The 22,135-nt window shown below is 34.0% G+C and overlaps 1 protein-coding gene across 2 annotated transcripts in view; it reads left to right on the forward strand.

The window, feature by feature from the left end:
- Positions 1-22,135, forward strand: part of CCSER1 (coiled-coil serine rich protein 1) — a gene marked incomplete at its 3' end in the record, with an annotated part of 1,225,861 nt that overhangs the window by 393,736 nt on the left and 809,990 nt on the right. For both annotated transcript variants that reach the window (XM_080796962.1, XM_080796963.1), the window contains exon 6: positions 12,823-12,900. In XM_080796962.1, coding sequence (XP_080653088.1) covers positions 12,823-12,900 — 78 coding nt within the window. The remainder of the gene's footprint in view (positions 1-12,822; positions 12,901-22,135) is intronic.

Consider the following 22,135-nt stretch of genomic DNA (forward strand, 5'->3'; position numbering starts at 1 on the left):
CCTCTGCCATCTTGCTTCCTCCTTCCCTGAAAGAAAATATTTGATGTGAGAAGAATCCCAAGAATATAATTTGGATCCAGAGTTTAGGATAATGTGCAGTAATTTTAATCAATTACATTGCACAGAAAAAGACTAGGAAAAGTATATAGATGCTTTATCAGTGATTATCTTTGGGTGATTGGATTATCTATCTTTTTTTTTAAGATTTTTATTTATTTATTTGACAGATAGAGATCACAAGTAGGCAGAGAGGCAGGCAGAGAGAGAGGAAGGGGAGCAGGCTCCCGCTGAGTAGAGAGCCCAATGCGGGGCTTGATTCCAGGACCCTGGGATCATGACCTGAGCTAAAAGCAGAGGCTTTAACCCACTGAGCCACCCAGGTGCCCCTGGATTATCTATCTTATCGTATTTTCTTTCTATTGGTCTAATCTATCTGTCTAGTTATTCCTTTTTCTAGCTTATACTTTTAACACTTGCTTGTCTGCCTTAATGAACTTAAAATAATTGGAGTCAGGTAGGGACCTTTTTTATTAATCATACATCACAAAATTTTTTTTTGTTTGTGATAGATTCTCAATACTATTTTGACATGATGCTGATAGAATGAGATCATAATTTGAAGTTGGCAGCAGCTGAACATAACAAGAATGTTCAAGAAAATAAACCGAGAGAGGGATAATAGAGACTCAAGTCATAGACCAAGGCATAAGGAAAGCCAGCAATAATTGGTTGGCATCTAGCCTCATGGATTAGGGATCAGGAACAGAACTTCTCTTCCTGTGAAAAATAGTGGGTTAAACTAGGAATTCAGTCTCACATTATCTGTACGCTAACTTGGAGAATGCTATAGGAACTTTAAATTTCAAATACCATGCACTCCCAGAATTTAGATATGAGTAGAAACTGCAATTTTCTAAAATTGAAACAAACCAAAAGCAAAGTAAAATTATAAAGCTTAATTATTGTTGAGGTAACCTGTACCTCCATCAACAATAGTAAACTGGTTTAAAAATATACTGCTAATAACATTAGCTATTTCTCTCCTCAGTTATGTTGCAGTATGTCTGGCATAAAGTAATTGTATTTTCCGTATTTGATTTTTAATTTTTTTTTTATTTAATGAATGAGATAACACAAATGTTTTTAGGTGGTGAATCTCTAACACTGTTCATAGAAGAAAAAAAGTGCTTGGATTCTAAATGATTTGTATTTCTTCATGCATTTACCATAACTTAACAAACCCATTCTTTAAGAACATCAATTACTATTTTTTCTAATTTATGCTGAACAGTCTTCTGCTTTTCCTGAGTGATTCTTTTCAATGAAATATAAGAACTCAAATAGGTTGCCACTTTTGTTTTTAAACCAAGTTTAGTTTTTATTATTAAAATTATTTATTTTAATATTTAATTATTATTTATTATTAACATCTTGGCCAGTATCTGCTAAGGTATAGTCTCTTGTTTGCTTAGTTATTCTGAATCATCCCCATGAAACCTACTTATCCCTGCATGAGTTAATATAATTTAATTTTCGGACCTTCCAAACTAAGAAATAGTCCCTGATTTCCCACGTTTGATTCACTTTTTTGCTATATCCTAGTAATTTGGGTTGGGGGTTTGGTTATAACTTTGATTTAGTGGCAAAACAATAAAGTAATGATTATAGAAATTGGAGTTGATCACAAGATCAGAATGCAGCTAAGAGCGAAGCAAACTGAACATAGCCAGGCATCTGTCCTGGATTATTGATACCATGTAGAAGAATATTTTTAAAAGCCATGATTTTTAAAATCTCTGATTTTAAGAAGGTGAACTTATAATCAGAGCTTTCACTTACTTTGGAGATCTATACTAAAAACACTTTGAAGCAGAGAATATACATCATGAGACAGTGGAAAAATAATTGTGAGCCTCAGGTGGATATAGAAACTGATAACATCTCCATGCAAGTCAATTTGGTAATATCATTAAAAATTACAGTTGAGCGTATCTTTTAGGTTTGTAATTCCATGTCTGAAAAATTACTTTATAGATAAAATACATATACTAGAAGAGTGGGAATGTAACAGTGTTTAACTATACTATGATAGGCCCATAAATTGGAATAATATACAACTATGTGAAAGAATGAGGGTACTCATTATATACAAATACATGGTAATTTGAAAAAGGCAAGTTGAAGAGCAGTATGTAAAACATGTTATTCTGTAAAATGTGTTATGTTATTTATATAAAAGAAAAAAAAACTGAATGACTGGATATCTCTGTGTGTTTGTGTGATGTATGTGTGTTTGCAGTTGACCCTTGAGCAACATGGGTTTGAAATGCACAGGTCCACTTGTATGTAGATTTTTTACTGAACAGTACTGTAAGTATATTTTTCTTTCTTATGATTCTCTTAATAAAATATTTTCTCTAGCTTACATTATTTAAAGAATAAAGTATATAATGCATGTAATACACAAAATATGTGTTAACTATTCCATAAGGCTTCTAGTCAACAATAGTCTATTAGTAATTAAGGTTTGACAGTGTCAAAGTTATGTGCAGATTTATGTGCAGATTTTTGACTGCAGAGAGGTCAGCACCCTAACCCTTGTGTTGTTTATGGGTCAAGTGTAATGTATATATGCTTATGTGTGTTTATATGATCTATATATCATCTACCTCTCTGTCTGTCTGTCTATCTATTCATCCATCCGTCACATCTATATATATAAAACATCTGTAGAAGGTTATGCAATAAATTGGTAAAACTAGGGGCCTCTGGATGGTTGGGGACTGGGAGTAGAATAAAACCTTTTTCCTGGAAAAAGATGCCCCATTTGAAATTTGGACTATGTAAAAGCGTCATCAAGTTAAAAGTAAATTTTATACACACACACACACACACACACACTGAATTTTGAAAATAAGTAAACACATTTTTTATACATAGGCATTTTTTGACTAAATCTTACAAAGCTCCAAATTTAAAAATACATACTCTGAGTCACCCCAGATTTAGAAAAAATTATTTTGCTATCACATAAATATTGCTAACTTTCCAGCCTAGAATAGAGTAGTATCCTAATTCTCAACACCACTTGTGCCAGCCAGTTCGAAATTTTAGATTCTATAGCATGTAACTTCCAAACCACAGTACTTAAGGATGCTTAAGTGTTTGACATACAATTTTGTGAAAATTATTTAGCCACATAGAGCTGGATTATCAGTATATCGGCTATGTACTTATGGCTCCATTGCTTTTTCTCCATTTATTGGATACAGGCTTTCTGCCTGTATTTCCTAGAAATACACCATCCACTAGGTGGCCTCTGGCGATTCAGATAGAAACACGTTCTGTGACCTTAGCAGCATTAGCTGAATGAGAGAATTTCTTTCTAAAAGTTCCAACACAATTCCCATATCTGAGTTTCATTTAAATGAATTGGCTCATGTGCCTTGCTTTTTGTATAGAACAGTTTGCCTAGGCCTTGATTATATGCTCACTCCTATTTCAAAAATATTGAATCAGCAGTACTCAAAATAAATGGATTGAAAGTTTTGGAGAAATCACTCCCCAAAGGAAAATTAAAATGTTGTTAACACAGTAAAATGGATTAGATGCTGGGAAGGCAAAACCATCACATATCACCTACTCTTAAGAAGATATTACAAAGGAGGGGAAAAAACCTTGCATTTTCATTTGGAGAAAATAAGACCAATAAAAGACTCACATTGATAAGGTTGGTGAGCTTGGCCAAAGTACAAAGAGCTAGTCCTGATTTGGACATTGAATTTAGTTGCTCTCATTTTGGCTGACTGTGGGGGGGGGGGTAAATAAGGGATATATAATCACTTAAAGAACGAAGTGAGTGGAATCAGCTTCCCCATGGCTGATTTGGTTCCTCAGAGAGGTGCCCTGAGGTCAGCACCCTGAACTGAAGGAGCTTAGAGCTGTCAGCTCATTGCCATTTGTAGGATATACTTGATGACACAGATTAGCTCACCAGAATATGCCCACTAATATATGAAGTCTTTCTGTGCCACAATTAGATACTCTGCATTCCTTTTCTTACTAAGTCCTGGAGACAACCACATCTTAGCAGTGAGATGAGTCATGGCAAAAATGAAAATCTGTGGTCAGGGAAGCCTAATGTGTCCTTAATACTTATTGGATGGCTGAACAAATAAATGACTGAATCTTCACAGAAAGTTGGCACATCTGAAAAAGGAAAGTATTTTCAAGAAAAGTAGCCTATTTATACTACAGAAATCTAAATTATCCTATGGACTTTGTCAGCAATAACATTATTGATTATTAAAACAACAAAAAACTATAACATGGGATACATTTTATAAATAATAATTTTAGAAATACAAGAATGAATGTTCAAATTAACACATTTAGGTAAACATTTAATTTTACTAGGCCTACAGAATTACCTTATACAACTTACCTTAATGGCTTAAAAAATATTTCACTTATACTCAAACCTGTTTATGTACTCAACATATTTGAGCCCAATTGATCATGTTCCACTTCAAGAAATTCTTATAAGTAAACTTTAATCCCATAGGACAGATCCATTAATTATTCCTTCAGGGGAGGTATAATTAATGAATCTGTTCTATAGAATTATGGCATTCAGTAAATATTAATAATGCAAACTCACTCTACCAAGCACCTTAAGAGTACCCAAACAAATAGATCATCTCATATGGCTGAAGCTTTCCTTCAACATACCTGTAGGGAACATGAAAGCATGCAAAACAATTTAGCATCAGCTTTTCAGTGAACTCTTCATAGAAGATTAAAGATTCTTTAGTGGAGCTGTTATGCATCCCCGTAAAATAGTCTGTCAAAATTCATTCTTATAAAACTTAAAAAAGCCCTAATGAAAGCTTAGAAGCTGTGAGTATAGTGACAGTCATGTATTATAATCCTGAAAAGCCTGGTTATATTGCAAATGAAGAATATTTTTAAATAAACCTTTTATTTTAGAAGTTTCATTTGCATAGGAAATTTGCAGAGGTGATACAGAGAGCTCCCATACACTCCGCCATTCAGTTTTCCCAACTGTTATCATATTAACCTCAGCAGAGTACATTTGTCACAACTGAGAACTGATATAGGTACATTACTATTAACTAAACTTAGCACTGTATTAAAATGTTACCAGTTTTCCCTAATAGCTTTTTGCTACTCCACTATTTTATCCAGGATACCACATTACATTTAGTCATCGTATCTCTCTAATGACGATCAGTAATAGTTCCCAGACTTGCCTTGTCCTTGATGACCTTGACTTTGGTTAGATTTTCTGCAGAATGGCCCTGAATTTGGGTTTCTCTGATATTTTTCTCATAATTAGACTGAGATGGGAGAAAAACCACAAAGGTGAAATATCCCTCATGATATTATGTCATGCTGTCTAGATGGTGTTTACCTTGAGCACATGGATGAAGTAATATTTGCTGGGTTTCTCCACTGTGATGTTACCTTTCCCCTTTTCATACTCTGCTCTTTGGAATTAACTGACTAAACACAGCCTGGGGGTTGGTTGTGGGATGGGGTGTAAATTCCACATCTTGAAGAACAGGAGTATCTGCATAAATTAGTTGAAATTCTCCTGTGAGAGAGATTTGACTTTTCTCTCCAATTATTTATTTCTTCCATTCCTTACTTATTTATATATGAATTCATGATTTTTTAAATTTTGTTTTAACCTTTGAATTATAACTCCAATCTGATGTTATTTATTTTGCTGCTCAAATTGTTCCAACTCTGGCATTTGGGAGCTCTTTCACATTGGCTCCTTTATCTCTTTGGCGTACTCCATCCTTATATCTTTTGAGCATTTTCTTACTTTCTGGAACAACAAGATGGTCTAGAATCACCTAGTACATTCTTTGCCCCATCCCTGGAATCAATGATTTCTCCAAGGAGCCATGGTTCCTTTATTAGAAGAAAGGGGTATCTAGGCATTGGGCATTAATAAAGAATATTTTATTTGATAAAATTAGCACATTGCCTCCCAAAATCAGAAGAAAAATACAATATGGCTTATATAATAAATATATAATATATAATAAAAAATGTTATCAATACTTGGTAAAAATTATCTCATTTCATGGTAACTCCTCGGGTACCTGGCTAGTTCAGTTGGTAGAGCTATGACTCTTCAGCATGAGTTTGAGCCCCATGTTGGGTATACAGATTACTTAAAAAATAATAAAATAAAATGCATTCTTAAAAAAAGTAACTCCCTAATTTATCAATTAATGAAGACTTTCAAAACTGAATTTTAATTTTTATATCATATAAATTGCTGACTTGACAATTTTATACCCATTTATAGTATCAAGTATAGATTGTGAATCAGTCAATAGTTCATTTCTTCATGTCAAAAGAAAGAATAGAGTACTATGTTTGTCAAGGTTATAACAATGCATGAATGTTTTATTTTTTGAACAATAAAAATAGTAGAAGCTTAGAGAAGATGTGTCATTCAAAGTATCAAAATTCTTTTCTGGTTTAGCAAGTATTAATGACATCTCTTACCCTTTAATTTCTCTATTTCTGTAGTGACAGTATATTGAATGTCAAATCCCTCAATTGTACACTTTGGTCATTAACAGTTGAGCAGTGTTGGTTGAGAGTGATAAGATTTTTTAGCCAGACTTTTAAAACATTGTTTATAATAACAGATAATATACCATTCCTCTAAATTGTGGTCTGAAATTTAACCTGGGAGAACATGATTATTATTACAACAAAATGTTTCTTTCATTATTTATTTGGGAAAGAACACCTGCTGTGATTTGCAAATCCTACTGTTCACTTTCTGGATTCTTAATAGAAATGCTGTTTTAATATAGTAAAATTTTATATACTTATTTTTGTACATTTATTTTTTCATCAAGAATGACTTCTAGTGGGGCGCCTGGATGGCTCAGTGGGTTGAAGCCTCTGCCTTCAGCTCAGGTCATGATCTCAGGTCCTGGAATTGAGCCCATCATCGGGCTCTCTGCTCAGCGGCAAGCCTGCTTCTTCCTCTCTCCTTCTCTGCCTGCCTCTCTGCCTACTTGTGATCTCTCTCTGTCAAATAAATAAATAAAATCTTTAAAAAAAAAAAAGAATGACTTCTAGTAATTCAGCAATCAGTGTTGATAGTCAAAGTAGATACTAGATTAGTAGTCAGAGTTGCCACCAGATACTTGAGTCTGAAGATTTCATCGAGGTCGTTTATTTGCTATTTCCAGCCTCTTAATAAGTTATCTTTGATAATTCATATATATTTTTAGGAGTCATCTCATAGGAGCCAAAGAAAGTTCTATTTAGCCTCCTGCCACTGTTTTCCTCTTGTATGGTGCTCTTAATATGCCACAGTGGCATAGTATTTGCGGAACTTCTCTATGTACTTAAATCATTTTTCTATTCCACTGAGAAATTTGAACAAGAGGGTAATATTCATCATCTTATCTCATAGAATTTTATTTAAAATAGCGATTTCTATTTCTACTTGTGCCCTTTTTTTTTCCTCAAAGATGAGTCAACAGAAAAGATGGTAGACACATTGCTTTTCTTGTCATTTATATTTTCCTTCCCACCTAAAACTTCATTTTCTCTCCTTCTTCCATTCATCTGCCCAGGAAGTTCCATAATCACCATCTGATGAGAGTCTCTTATATTAATTTAAAATTTTCAGTATTATAGCAAAGACTTCATCCCCTCCTTTGACAAACCCACAAGCAGATAATATCTTCACATTTTTGTTTATTATAATTAAAGTATGTTAAGTCACTGGTAACTGTCAGATTCCTATCAAATAAGTGAGACTGGCTAAAGTGTCTGAGGTAACTTGCTAAAATACAAATTAATCTTTGTGAAAATTTTATGCTAGATTGTGTACAATACAAATATTAGTATTACTTAATGTGTGTATTATACCAAAAAAATTGCAAAAGCGTCTTCAAAGAATAGAAACCTAACTATGCTGTTTTTTTTGGCCATGATGTATGAGTTGAAAGGTTGGTAGCAGAAAACATAAGTAAAAAATCTTTGTGAACTTGAGGTAGGACCAGAGTTCTTAGGTCAGTCACCAAAAGTATTAACCATAAATAATAATAATAATAATAATAATAATAATAACAATAACAACAACAACAATGTGGAAAGCTTTGATTCTTTTGAAGACAGTATTAAGGAAACAAATACACCACAAACTGGGTGAAATATTGAAAATATACATATATGACAAAGGATATATATCCAAATAACCCAATCAGAAAGAAAAATAGGCAAAATATTTTAACAGACACTTTACGAAACAGGCTATACTAATGGCCAACAGGCTCAGGAAAGATGCTCAACATCATTAGTTTTCTATGGAAATTGAAGTTAAAACCACAGTGAGCTACCATTACAGATCCCTGGAATAGCTAAAATTAAAGAAAAGGAAAAAAAAAAGATAATGCCAATATTGCTGAGGTACAATACAAATTGAAGTGCAATGTATTACAACCCCTTTGTCATTTTGTCAGTTTGTTATGAAGCTGGCATAAAAATGAATGCAAATTTACCAAGGGCCCAGGTAATTTCACTGCGATATTAATCTAAGAAAAATGAAAACAGGGGTGTCTGGGTGGCTCAGTCAGTTGGCTAAGTCATGGTCTCCGAGTCCTGGGATCAAGCGTGGGGGCTCCATGCTCAGTGGGGAATCTGCTTGAGGATACTTTCTCTCCCTCTGCCCCTCGCCCCGCTCATGTGCGCGCACTCTCTCTCTCTCTCTCAGATAAATAAATCTAAAAAAAAAAAAAAAAAAGAAAGAAAGAAAATGAAAACATGTGTCCACAAAACATATACACAGGGGCAGGAGCACCTGGGTAGCTTAGTGGGTTAAAGCCTCTGCCTTTGGCTCAGGTCATGATCCCAGAGTCCTGGGATTGAGCCCGGCATCAGGCTCTCTGCTCAGCAGGGAGCCTGCTTCTCCCTCTCTCTCTGCCTGCTGCTCTGTCTACTTGTGATCTCTGTCTGTCAAATAAATAAATAAAATCTTAAAAAAATATATACACAAACATTTAGCATGGGTTTCTTCGCAATAGCCCCAGACTGGATTAGATTACAAATTGTGATTAGATAAACAAGTTGAGTTTGCCTTTAAATATTGCACTACATTTAAAAGGATGGATCCTGAAAAACACAACAACATGACATGATGAATTTCAAAATAATTTTGCTGAATGAGTGAAGCTGGGTACAAAAGAGTTCATATAGTACATTTCCATTTATGTGAAGTTCTAGGGAGAGCATAACTAACCTATAGTGATATAGCATATCATTGTTGCCTGGGACCAGGAAGGGGTGGCATTTGAATGCAAAGGAGCATGAAGGGAACATTTTGAGGCGATGAAACTGTTCTATGCCTTGATTTTGTTGGTAGTTACACGTGTATACATTTGTTAAATTCACCTAACCACATACTTTTAAAAGTCGCATTTTAGCATAGTATATTATACTTCAGTAGAGTTGATTTAAAGAGGATGGGTTCGAGTTGAGGCATGAGGTAGCTTGTAAATTTAGGGGAATTATGTAATGGAAACAGCAACAACAAATGAATAGTTTCTTCAGACAGATAAGTGGAATGAATTCTGGAGAACAATATGCATGAGAAGAGGGTGACAGTTACTAGAATATCTCTGACAGGTTCAAGGGTATAAGTACTTGTGGGGCGCCTGGGTGGCTCAGTGGGTTGAAGCCTCTGCTTTTGGCTCTGGTCATGATCCCAGGGTCCTGGGATCAAGCCCCACATCAGGCTCTCTGCTCAGCGGGGAGCCTGCTCCCCCCTCTCTCTCTGCCTGTCTCTCTGCCTGCTTGTGATCTCTGTGTGTCAAATGAATGGATAAAATCTTAAAAAACAAAACAAAACAGTTAAGTACTTTTCTAGATTTTATTATTAAACTTAAAGGTCATGCTTAACATTAAGCTCAATTTGGAGAAAAATAAAAGAGAACTTAGCATATACGCAATAGAAATAGAAGGGGGAAAGTCTACCAATTTGGGTGAAAAAAACATTTTAACTATAGGGAAAATGTCATTCATATTATTTAATCACCCTAGTGTCGGAAAAAAGCAGGTATCTATTAGACTTAGAACCAGAAAATCAGGTTTTTAGGACACCTGTTGTAATTAAGATAGTCTCAACCTGTCAGGAACATCTTATGCAGTCTCTATTGGGTCAGAAAGTTGAAGTATGTTACATAAGAATTAAGGAGGTTCCTTTTGTTGAGATGATTTGCTTATTTTGCAGAATAATTCTGTATCCCAAAGACAGCCACTTTGACATTATTGAGAACTGGCCGTTTCTAAAATATCTGAAATATATCAAAAACAGATGAAGCTATATTTTTTGAAGAAAATTGTGAAAGAACATATACACTGTTAGCTTTTAAAAACTTCAAATGTGACTTATGAAGTGCTTCGTTAATTTGTATTTAGATATGCAACTGCATTGGAATTGCTATCATTAAATGAAAGGGTAAGCTAATTAAAGTATAAAGTATGGATAAGATTTATATCTGAAGAGTTTACTATAGTATCAGATATCTAAAAGTGTAAGCAAATTGAAATGGCACCTAAATTACAGATCACTGAAATGCAAATGGAAAAACAATAAGCTAAAAATGAAGATACAGTTTTTCTATTTTTGCTTTGTATTTTTCAACTTGATAATTAAGTGCAGTGTATCAGATGTCACATAAGATTGATTTGTTTTTTAAAAACAATTTTCTCAAGATTCCCTAAGAGCAGTAGAATTAAAGTGTCATACTATAAGATGGATTTGAAAGTTAAGGCTGGAACACAGTTTTCTCTAAGAATGACATTCAAAGATTCAAGGTTAGATGATGCAAATTTTGGAGTCTGCTTTCTAACAGTGCTTAGGAATGACACATTTATTTCTGGGAAGTTGTGGGAGATCTCAACCCTAAAAGAAGTTAACCATGAAACTTGATTTTGGTTCATGTTCTTATGGAAGTTCAAAAATCTTCATCTGTGAGACTATGATACAAGCTTTTAAATTTTCACAACTGGATGTCATCTCTGTCTTCTGAACATAAGATTTTTAAGGGCCTGATACTTTAAGAGGCTATGCAGAGTATCAGTTCTTAAGGAAAATACCAGATAATTCAACTACATATGAACTGTATTCTATTACTTGCCATGAGATTTCTCATGAGAAATCCAATGAGAAAAACAGCTCAGGAGTCTTGTTTTTCAAGTCTGGAAAAGAAGTTTTACCCATTTTTTAAAATTTTAGAATCCTGTGGTAAGTTCATTTCTAAGAAGACCTTTGTTTTTCTATTATATCATATAATCAGATAGTGAAAGGCAGCAGTTCAGAATATTTCTTGATTTTGATCAAATAATGGACAAGAAGTTCTGAATAAATTAAGAAATTAAGTCAGTAGCTAATTCAACTCTAGTGTATGTATTTTTCTGCTTCCTTCAGTACAATTATTGTTCAGTTTTTATCTAACTTCCTCCTTTAGACAATTTAAGTCAATGTGCAGTCTTAGATCAGTTTCTGAAGTAGGTGCAATACATGTTATATAAAAATTACGCTGAGTGTAAACTATGTTTATAGTCCTTATGCGTTGTTGCTGAAATAGAGTCAGAAATAATCCCACTTTAAGAATATTTAAAATGTGTCCAATTTATGGTACGCCTAAATCAAATGAATTGAAAATAACCTCGTGAATGGAAAGAGACTCTAAGAATTTTAACAGTTGTAGCATTTATTCTTTGAATGTGTTCTTTTTTGGCACTTAAATCAGCCAAACTTGTCTACTTATTCCCTTATCACAATCAAAATTAATCCATTCTTTTGCTTTAATCTTCACTGCAAAGTTTTCTGTATTTGAGTGCATGGACAGTTGGTAACCAAGCTGGAATATGTTGCTGTTCATTCTTTTCAGTGTTTTATTTGCTTATCTACTTAAAAGAAAGAATTATTCTGACAGAGTGAATTAAGGATATAGTAACATAATTTTTGTTGCTACCTACTATCAATATTTTTTTCTTGCTTTTAGAAAAAATAATGGTAAGCTTCTAACCCATACTTCTTTTTTTTAGGCTAATCTCTTTTTTAAGAAGTTTTAATTCATTACATTTTTACAGGACTAGAAGAACTGCATTAGAAACATTCCAGTAATTCTTTGTGTAAATCCTTTGTTCTTACCCATTTGTTTTGTTTTGTTTAGCAGAATGTAAGAAAGATTATAAAGTGTTAGGGGCTATGGATATGGGAATTTAAAATTTTAATGTTTCTTCATTTTCCAATTGCATATTGATGACAAACATAGTCTTCATAATGAATGAAAACTGGATACAGTTACTTAAATTTTCACTAAATAAAAATGAACAACTTTTCAATGTATGTTTGAAAATCAGCCTGAAACACAGCAAAATTAAAACGTTGAAAATCATCGCAGATACTGTATAACTTTCAAAAAAAAGGGGGCAAAAGTCTAAAGGAAGCAAATAAAATGTTAATTACTGTCCTGGCACAAAGATGATCATGGTATTTAGTAAAATGCATTTAAAATGTACATTAATAAGTGATAATTAAGCAAATTTTTCAGATAACCATTTCTAAATAAGGAATGATTCAGAATATAATATAATGTGAATTTTTTTACACCCACATTTCATTTATTATTTATTTATTTTTTACAAAGAAGGATTTGATTCTAAACTAAGAATAATAAAAATATCTACCAGAATATATCTCTTTACTAGAATATATCTGTTTAATTCAGTTATGTTTCCTTGCAGAGTGCGGATATGAGCCCAGCAAGTAGCACCACTTCACTTCCTATTAGTCCTCTTACTGAAGAGCCGTTGCCTTTCAAGGTAAAAAAATAAACAAAAAATAATTACTTGTGATACTTTTAGGATACTTAAATACTTACTTTACTATAGTAAAATATTGCATGATATAGATGGTAAGGTTAACTGCTTTAATATGTAAGGATCTAAATGGTAAAATCTTTGTTGTTTTGTTGTTATTCTGGTTGGTAAATGAAAGTACAGTGTGAAATAGAAGTTGATACTTTATAGACTACATGATTTGCCTTGCATGCAGGAAGCAGTGATTTCTTTGCAATAGTTTGATGTCACATGAATTAGAGGTTTTGAATCGCTTATTTATCTTAATTTCAGTAATAAATTCAGGATCCATTATTTAGCCCTCATTGAGTAGTTACATTTCCATTAGTTGGTTAAATTTTCATTGATGACTCTAGCTTGTAATTAAGTAATTATGAGATCTTTGTAAAATAATGATCAAAATCAAAAATTGAAATATGGAATCATTCCTCCAAACACATTATATCTTAAAAATATTTAAGGAAATAAGGAAATAAGTAATTGAGTATTGGGAGTTTGGAGAGACTATAGCTTGGGAGACTATATGTATTACAAGTAAGAAGTCATTTTCTTGTTTTGCTGTTTAAGATTAGACGTACCTTTTTAAACCAGAGCTTGAGGTCAGCTATTTTATATTCGTACCAGGGATGTTTGAGTTTCATTGAAATTGTTGTAAATAAAGGCAATCCTCGAGATCATGGGGGAAGAAAAAACTTGGAAAGTTGAGATGACACACTTAACTTACATGCAATAGTTTCAGTTTAATTTGGTTTAAAGACAGGTAGGTATGCATTTTGGGATTCATTATGGTTTTCATGATTTTTGGATTTTATCATAAATTTTTTTTATTTATTTTTTTCTTTTTCATATGAAGAGCATAACCTACTCAACTGCATACTGCTTAAACCTAGTACAGTGGCTGGTATTGATTTCTAAGTACTCAGTATTTGCTGTATTGTTATTAGAAAGTTATGAATTACATTGTGTGTCTTTAGTTTTCTAATTGAAGATGCTTTGTTGTTTAGTAGTGGACAAGGGGCACTGGGTGGCTTAGTCAGGTAAGCAGCTGACTCTTGATTTCAGCTCAGGTCATGATCTCAGGGTCATGAGACTGAGCCCCAAATCTAGCTCCATGCTCAGCAGGGAGTCTGCTGGAGATGCTCTTTCCCTCTCCCTCAACCGATCCCCCTGTCACACTCTCTCTCTCTCAAATAAATAAATAAATCTTGAAAAAAATGATAGACAATAATAATTGTTAAAAGGTTATTTTATTTCAGAGAATTGTTAAATACTGAGTAATATTCTGATTACATTATTTATTGAGAAGTCTATTCTATAACAACGAGAAGATACTAACATTTCAAAATTTAGTGTTACTCAATGTTTCCATCTTATGATATATGGGACAAAATCTATGAAAAATCATATCTTTAACAAGATTTTAATTGAATTCTCAAAGCATTATTAGAAACCATTTTCTCTTTTTAATATATTGATAATGACTATAGTCCTTGAAAATTAATGTATTTTTTAATGGAAGTAAAATAAAAGTCGGATGTATTCCAAAATGTGCTGACACAAAGCTTATACAAATATAATTATTGTAGTTAGATCAATATTGTTCCTATGTTAACGTATGTAAGTGGTTTTATAAGCAATTAAATCTTCTAAGCACTTATAGAATTAGCATTGGTAGCCAGTGTAGTTATAGTGTTTCTTAATTTACTTTTTTGTGAAAGGAATATTACTTATACTTTTTTATATTTTTATCATATATAATAACATCCCACTACTATTTAATAGTGTCAAAAATTTAAGTTTGAAATTATGAAGTAAAGCTCTTGCATTTGTAAATGAGGAGCTTTTTTTGTAAACAAGGACTACGAGTCCTTATTCACCACTATTATCATCATTCTCTATTGTAGGCATGTCTGGCCATGAAAGCATTTGAGTGTATCCCTTCATAGAGAAAGAGGTTTGATGCACAATTCTCTGCATATACTACCATAAACTCACAGACTTCCCAGTCACACTTCTGGTGCTGAGAAATTTCTAGGATTCCAAGTTTATATAATTGGGCAGACAGTTGTTATGGACATATATTTGGAAACAAAAGGTATAATCTCTATTTTTTAATAAAGCATTCAGGGTGACATACACAAGTGGTATGTTCCCTACCACAATATAACTACAGAAGGGCAAGGTATAACTAATTTTGCATGGGTGGGAAGAATATTTTATCAAATAACCAAAATAGAATCATAAAATTTCAAGAGCAGTTATCTGTGAGTTTGAGTAGGCCACTTAACTGTTAATTACATCGTTTATGCTTCTTTTTATAGAATAACACAGAACCAAGTTGATAATGTTAACTTTGATGTGTCCATTCCAACCCATTCTGCCTTTTTCTTCTCTTCAATTCTTGATTTCTGTCAACCTAAATCACTTCCAGTCTAACCTACCCCCTCTCTCCCTTTGTTAGACTCAGATAGATATTCTATATCCAATGCCTTGGAGGTCACCAAATATTCCTGTTCTTTAATAAGATGATCCTTTTAATTTATTTGTATACACACAGTTATTAGCAGCCTCAGTCCATTCCTGGAACTAACAGTCTTGAAGCTAAAACTAACTTACTGTTCATGAACCCTCCAAAATAGTACACTTCATTATGGACCATGTTCTTTTTGTCACACGTATTTATGCCCTACTTTAAAATTTATTTGCACTTCATCGAAGCGTGATCTCTAGGTTTTAGTCCCTTTTTCTCCAAAAATCATCTTTTCTTTGATTAGGTATGTTAATAAATGGTATCATACAACCTTGCCCCTTTATCCTTATCATGCGATAGAGTCAGTGGATGGAAATGAATTCAGCTCTGTTTTTCTTTACACTCTGCTTCAAGAGTACACAAAGGCATTAAAGAATGAATACCTTCCATTCACCAATTTTCAAAATCTAATTTTAAATAAACGTAGTTTTCTAATTGCTCTTCCTGGCCCATTGACAGCTGCTTTTTCTGTGATACTTAGGTTTGTGGAGTGTCTAATGAAATTGGGCATCTAGTGCCTACAATTCACAATGGAGACACCCTGTTAGAGACCCAGCTACCTTCCCCAGGAGCTGACCCGGAGTGGTTCTGGGATATTTCTAGAGTCTTCTCTCCTTGTGAAATCCAAAGTTCTTAGACTCCTTTTTCTCATCTCCAGAAATCACCATTTAGTCTAGACTAAAGAAGTTCCTCTTTTTTTTTTTTTAAATTTCCCTTGGAGATTATTCCTCTCTCCTTTAATCAACCAGAGCCTGGGGGTGGGGGTGGGTGCAGAAATCTTCTCAATGTACTTTTTAGAAACAGAATAGAGAAAAGGAATTGTCTAAACTGTCTGAAGATTTTTCTCAGTGCCACCTTATTAAAGCAAGGGATAAGGAGGTGGAAATAAATTAAATGTCTCAAAAATTTCATCTTGTAATGCACTCCTGGAATATTAGAGAAAGAAATGATGCTAATTCCTCTATGCCATAGATCCTAAACTCAGCATTTAGTAACAAACATAGTTTGTTCTCACTTATATAAAGTAAATAGTGTGTAGAAAAAAAATAGTAATCCCAGAAAATAATACCTATCAACCATTAACTATTTGGATGAATGATACTTTAAATTTGGCTATCATTTCTATAATGATCACTGATTTCCAGGACAAATTTCCATTCTGACACTTTCTCTCTGTATGGCCTTGACCCCTTCCCATCTATAAAATAGGAACAGCAGCAAATTCCTTTTCATTGGGTTTTTATAACATTAAACAAGTTAACAAATAGAAAGTGCTTCAAATAGCACATGGTGTCAGTATATGTACTAACTATTAGATTTCGTAGAACAGGTATCTCTAAATTTAAGGCAAGAGGTTCTGTATGTTATAAATAACATGAAGCAGAATTATTTCCACTTAATCCCTTGAACTTTATTTCCACATGTGAGAGCAGTAATGCACTTTAAACATAAATCCTTTACTTTGCTGAAGAATAGTATTTAATATTCATTTCTAGAAGGCATGCTATTTATTTCCTGCCCTGAGTATTCAGATAAGCTCATATATCAGATTCCTTGTATGAAAAATAATTAATGGAAATGTTCATTAATTATGAGGGAGAAGGAGTAAATACAGTGAATCTGTCTTAAGGGAAAACTGGTGAATATAATAAAACATTACTTGGAAAAAAGAAATACATAATTAATAGATCTGCAAACATAAGGACATATGGCATCTTTTTATCAGGAATACACTGTTGTATATTTTCTTTAATTTCCCAAACCTTCCCCCACAGATTAACCTGATAACCTCCTAAATGCAAGCTCCACTGAAGCAACATTGTTCAATCACATTAGATACTGGAAAAAACCACATTGTAAACAAAGCACTGTTGATATTTTATTCTTTGTATGTTGTAATGTCAGCATACTAAGTAGTGTCAGTTTATTTTGTCTGACAATATAATAGAAAAGAGCACATTTGGAGACTCCAGGAGAGTGGGAGTTTGTGTGAATGTTTATTGCTGTTGTTTCTCATTCAGTGAATTTAATGGTCTCTCTTATTATTGGAAATCACTTTTTTCATGTCCCAAAAATAACCCCAAGTGGTATATACTCCTATAATTTTTACTGTGTCATCTACTCATTCATTCATATGTTCTTTCATTTATTTGCTCATTCATATCTTAGTGAATCAACTTACTGAGTTGTGTTTGATAATATTCTAGGCCCTGGTGTTTCAATATAAACGACCCAGACTAAATTCCTGCTTTCATGGTGTTTAGGTTCTAGTGAGAAGGGAGAGACAATAAACAAATATATAATGCCTCAGATAGGGATGGTAAATGCTATGATGTAGAATGAAGCAGGGTTTGGAAGACAGAAAGTGACTCTGAAGTATGATATTGTTCAAACAGATGGCCAAAGAAAGCCATTCTCATTAAGGGATATTTTAGCAGAGACCATAATGAAGAAAGGGAGTAAACCACTCATCTAGGCCTTTTCAGGATCAGTAGAGTGCCCTGTGACCGGAGCAGAGTGAGTGAGGGGGCAAGTAATACCAGTTCAGAGAGAAACCAGGTCATGAAGGGCCTTGTAGTCCAAAGAAAGGCTTGATAATCCTGTTTTACATGAGATGTGAGACCATTAGAGTGTTTGGGAAAAAGAAGAACATAGATAGACTTTTATTTTTTTAATTTTTTTTATATAAAAGTTCTTTATTAAGGAAAAAATGACTTAAGCATCCTCTTTTTATATTCATAAAGACTGCTCACCGTTCTGGGATAAAAATGAAATACAACTTTTGTTTATTTCTTTGGTGGTAGAGAGCAGATAATTCTTTTTTTTTTTAAAGATAATTCTTTTTTATTAACATATAATGTATTATTTGCCCCAGAAGTACAGGTCTGTGAATCATCAGACTTACACATTTCACAGTACTCACCATAGCACATACCCTCCCCAATGTCCATGACCCACCCACCCTGTCTTTTCCCCCCCTAACCCTCAGCAACCCTCAGTTTGTTTCCTGAGATTAAGAGTCTCTTATGGTTTGTCTCCCTCTCCGGTCCCATCTTGTTTCATTTTTTCCTTCCCTATCCCCCAACCTACCCCCTGCCTCTCAAATTCCTCATATCAGAGAGATCATATGATAATTGTCTTTCTCTGATTGACTTATTTTGCTCAGCATAACACCCTCTGGCTCTACCATGTCATTGCAAATGGCAAGATTTCATTTCTTTTGATGGCTGCATAGTATTCCATTGTATATATACACACCACATCTTCTTTATCCAGATGTTCATTACAGTTATAAAAGATGTTCATCTGTTGATGGACATCTAGGTTCTTTCCATAGTTTGGCTATTGTGGATGTTGCTGCTATAAACATTCGGGTGCACATGTCCTTTCGGCTCAATACATTTGTATCTTTAGGGTAAATATCCAGTAGTGTGATTGCTGGGTTGTAGGGTAGCTCTATTTTCAACATTTTGAGGAACCTCCATGCTGTTTTCCAGAGTGGCTGCACCAGCTTGCATTCCCACCAACAGTGTAGGAGGGTTCCCCTTTCTCCGCATCCTAGCCAACATCTGTCATTTCCTGACTGGTTAATTTTAGCCATTCTGACTGGTATGAGGTGATATCTCATTGTGGTTTTGATTTGTATTTCCCTGATGCCGAATGCTCTGATGTGGAGCACTTGTTGATGTGTCTGTTGGCCATCTGGATGTCTTCTTTGCGGAAATGTCTGTTCATGTCTTCTGCCCATTTCTTGATTGGATTATTTGTTCTTTGGGTGTTGAATTTGATAAGTTTTTTATAGATTTTGGATACTAGCCCTTTATCTGATATGTCATTTGCGAATATCTTCTCCCATTCTGTCAGCTGTCTTTTGGTTTTGTTGACTGTTTCTTTTGCTGTGCAAAAGATTTTGATCTCGATGAAGTCCCAATAGTTCATTTTTGCCCTTGCTTCCCTTGCCTTTGGCGATGTTTCTAGGGAAGTTAGACTTTATTTTAAAACTATTACTCTGACTTTGGAGACATGGTAGAAGAAGGACATCAAGGCCCCTATAGGTGAGAGATGATGGCAGACAAAACTGGAGTGGTAAAGGTTGAGTAGAGTGAGTGTTGGTGGGATTTTGGACATATTTTAAATGTGACTCTGCAGGATTTTTTAATGTATTATATATGGGATATCAAAAAAGATCAGGTTTGAAGATTATTCCTGATTCTGATATTCTTTTTATTCCCCTATTTTTATTTCTTTTGCTACCACACTTGATTATATATTTAAGGAATGTGTTTATGATATGGTAATAATTTTAAATACAAAATGGCACCAGATGTTTTCCTATTGGTAACACATTTTAATAAGGACCTATTATCAATAATGTGTACATTAAAAATAAAATGATTGTTTCTGTATAATAAACTATTTCAAAACTTGGCAACCTAAAACAATAATTTCTTTTTTTAGATTTATTCATTTTTTTTTTAGGGAGAGAGAGAGAGAGAGCGCACGGCCAGGAGGGGCAGAGGGAGAGTGAGAGAAAATCTTAAGCAGACTCTGCACTGAGCATGGAACACCCTACATAGGGCTCAATCTCACGACACTGAGATCACCCACGATCTGAGCCAAAACCAAGAGTCGGATGCTCAACCGACTGTGCCATCCAGGTGCCCCAAACAATAATTTCTTATTGTTGTTTATGATTCTCTAGGTTGTAAACATATCTAGACAGTTCTTATGTGGTGTTTTACAAGTGGGTGGAGAATGAAGTTATCTGAAGGCTCAAGTGGAGTAGATACAAGATAACTCCTTAAAGACTACCTTGAGTTTTCTAACAGCATTTTCTCAGGGTATTTTAGAGTAGTTAAGGTTGTTACATGACATCTGGCTTCACACATAGTGAATGTTCCAAGATGTGGAAGCTGCCAGGCCAATTATGGAAAAGACATAGAATAAGTGTTTTTGTATTCTTTGGGTAAATACCCAGTAGTGTGTTTGCTGGATCATAGGATAGTTCTCTTTTTAACTTCTAGAGGAAACTCTGTGCTGTTTTCCAGAGTGGCTGCACCACCAGTTAGCAGTCCCACAGTGCACAAGTGTTCCTTTTTCTCCACATCCTCACCAACACCTGTTGTTTCTTGTATTTATTGATTTTAGCCATTCTGACAGGTGTAAGGTAATATTTCATTGAGTTTTGATTTGGACTTACGTGATGGTAAGTGATAGTGAACATCTTTTCATGTCTCTTGACCATCCATATCTTCTTTGGAGAAATGTCTGTTCATGTCTTCTGCCCATTTTTATTTGGATTATTTAGTTTGGGGATGTTGTTGAAGGCTAGAATTTTAAGTTCAAGTTACTGGTAGGATTGGTTTCCAGTGAGACTCTCTTCTTGGTTTGCAGATGGCCTTCTCATTGTTTTCGCATGGCTTTCCTCTGTGGATGTACTTCCCTGTTATCTCTTCCTTTTCTTATGGGGATACCAGTCATATTGAACTAGGTCTCACCCAAATGGCCTCATTTTAACTTACTCACATCCTTAAAGACCTTATTTCTAAATATGGTTATATTCTGAAGTACCAGGAATTGGAACACTAACATGAACTTTTTGAAGGGTGCCTGGGTGGCTCAGTTGATTAAGCATCTGCCTTCGGCTCAGGTCATGATCACAGGGTCCTGGAATCAAGCGCCACATCCATTGGTCTCCCTGCTCAGTTGGGAAGCCTGCTTTTCCCTCTGCCTGCCTCTCCCCCTGCTTGTGTGCTCTCTCTCTCTCTGTCAAATTAATAAATAAAAATGTAAAAAAAAATGACATGTGAATTTTGGAAGGACACAATTAAGCCCATAATAGACAGACAGACTAAAGCCTGCTATGTTAACTCTTCTGTACATAAGGCCAACCTTGACTCAAGTGAAAGACAAATAAACTATCTCTTGAGGGGGAATGACAGAAATTTGCAGCAATTTTTAATCAACTACACTGAATAAAAATGATGTGTGGTAGGCTTTCATTAATCAGTTTTAGGCTCTATCAAATTCTGAGTCAGGTGTAAGGAGTTTGGGTTTGAGGGAATGTAGAAGGAAATAGGAGATTTCCTTAAATGTTTATATATATTCATCAGTGTACTTACTTGAATGTATTTTCCAATGCTGTATTAATTTCCACTAAATTTGGCAAATTCACTTAAATGTCACTGTATTTGGATTAACTTACAGTCCTTAAAATCTTATGGTTGAGAATATCAAAGAATTACTGATTTAAAAAAATAGCTTACTAAATTCCTGATTATAAATACTGACAGTAAAATTTAAATTGAAATAACAACTACCAAACAATGCTGTCTATATTATGTTATACAAATATACTAAACAAGTACTATTTTATTTTAAAGTTTCCTTTAGCTCTGTCAAGATACATTTTGAATGATTACTATACCTATCATTTGGTTTTTGCAGACCATATTATCAATATATGATGAATGGTCTAATATTAAGAAAAATTGTAATTTTATATTCTGATCAAATAATTTTTATGTAAATTAAAACCAAGACAAATTTGGTCTAATTTCTGTTAAAAGATATTCATTATCTCTTAGACATACTAAACCTCAGGGGAAAGATTTTAATGGGAAAAATAAGCAAATAATTTTATGTTGCATACTAGCCTTTTATTACTGT

The sequence above is a fragment of the Martes martes genome (genome assembly GCF_963455335.1).
Source record: "Martes martes genome assembly, chromosome: 2".
NCBI lineage: Eukaryota > Metazoa > Chordata > Mammalia > Carnivora > Mustelidae > Martes > Martes martes.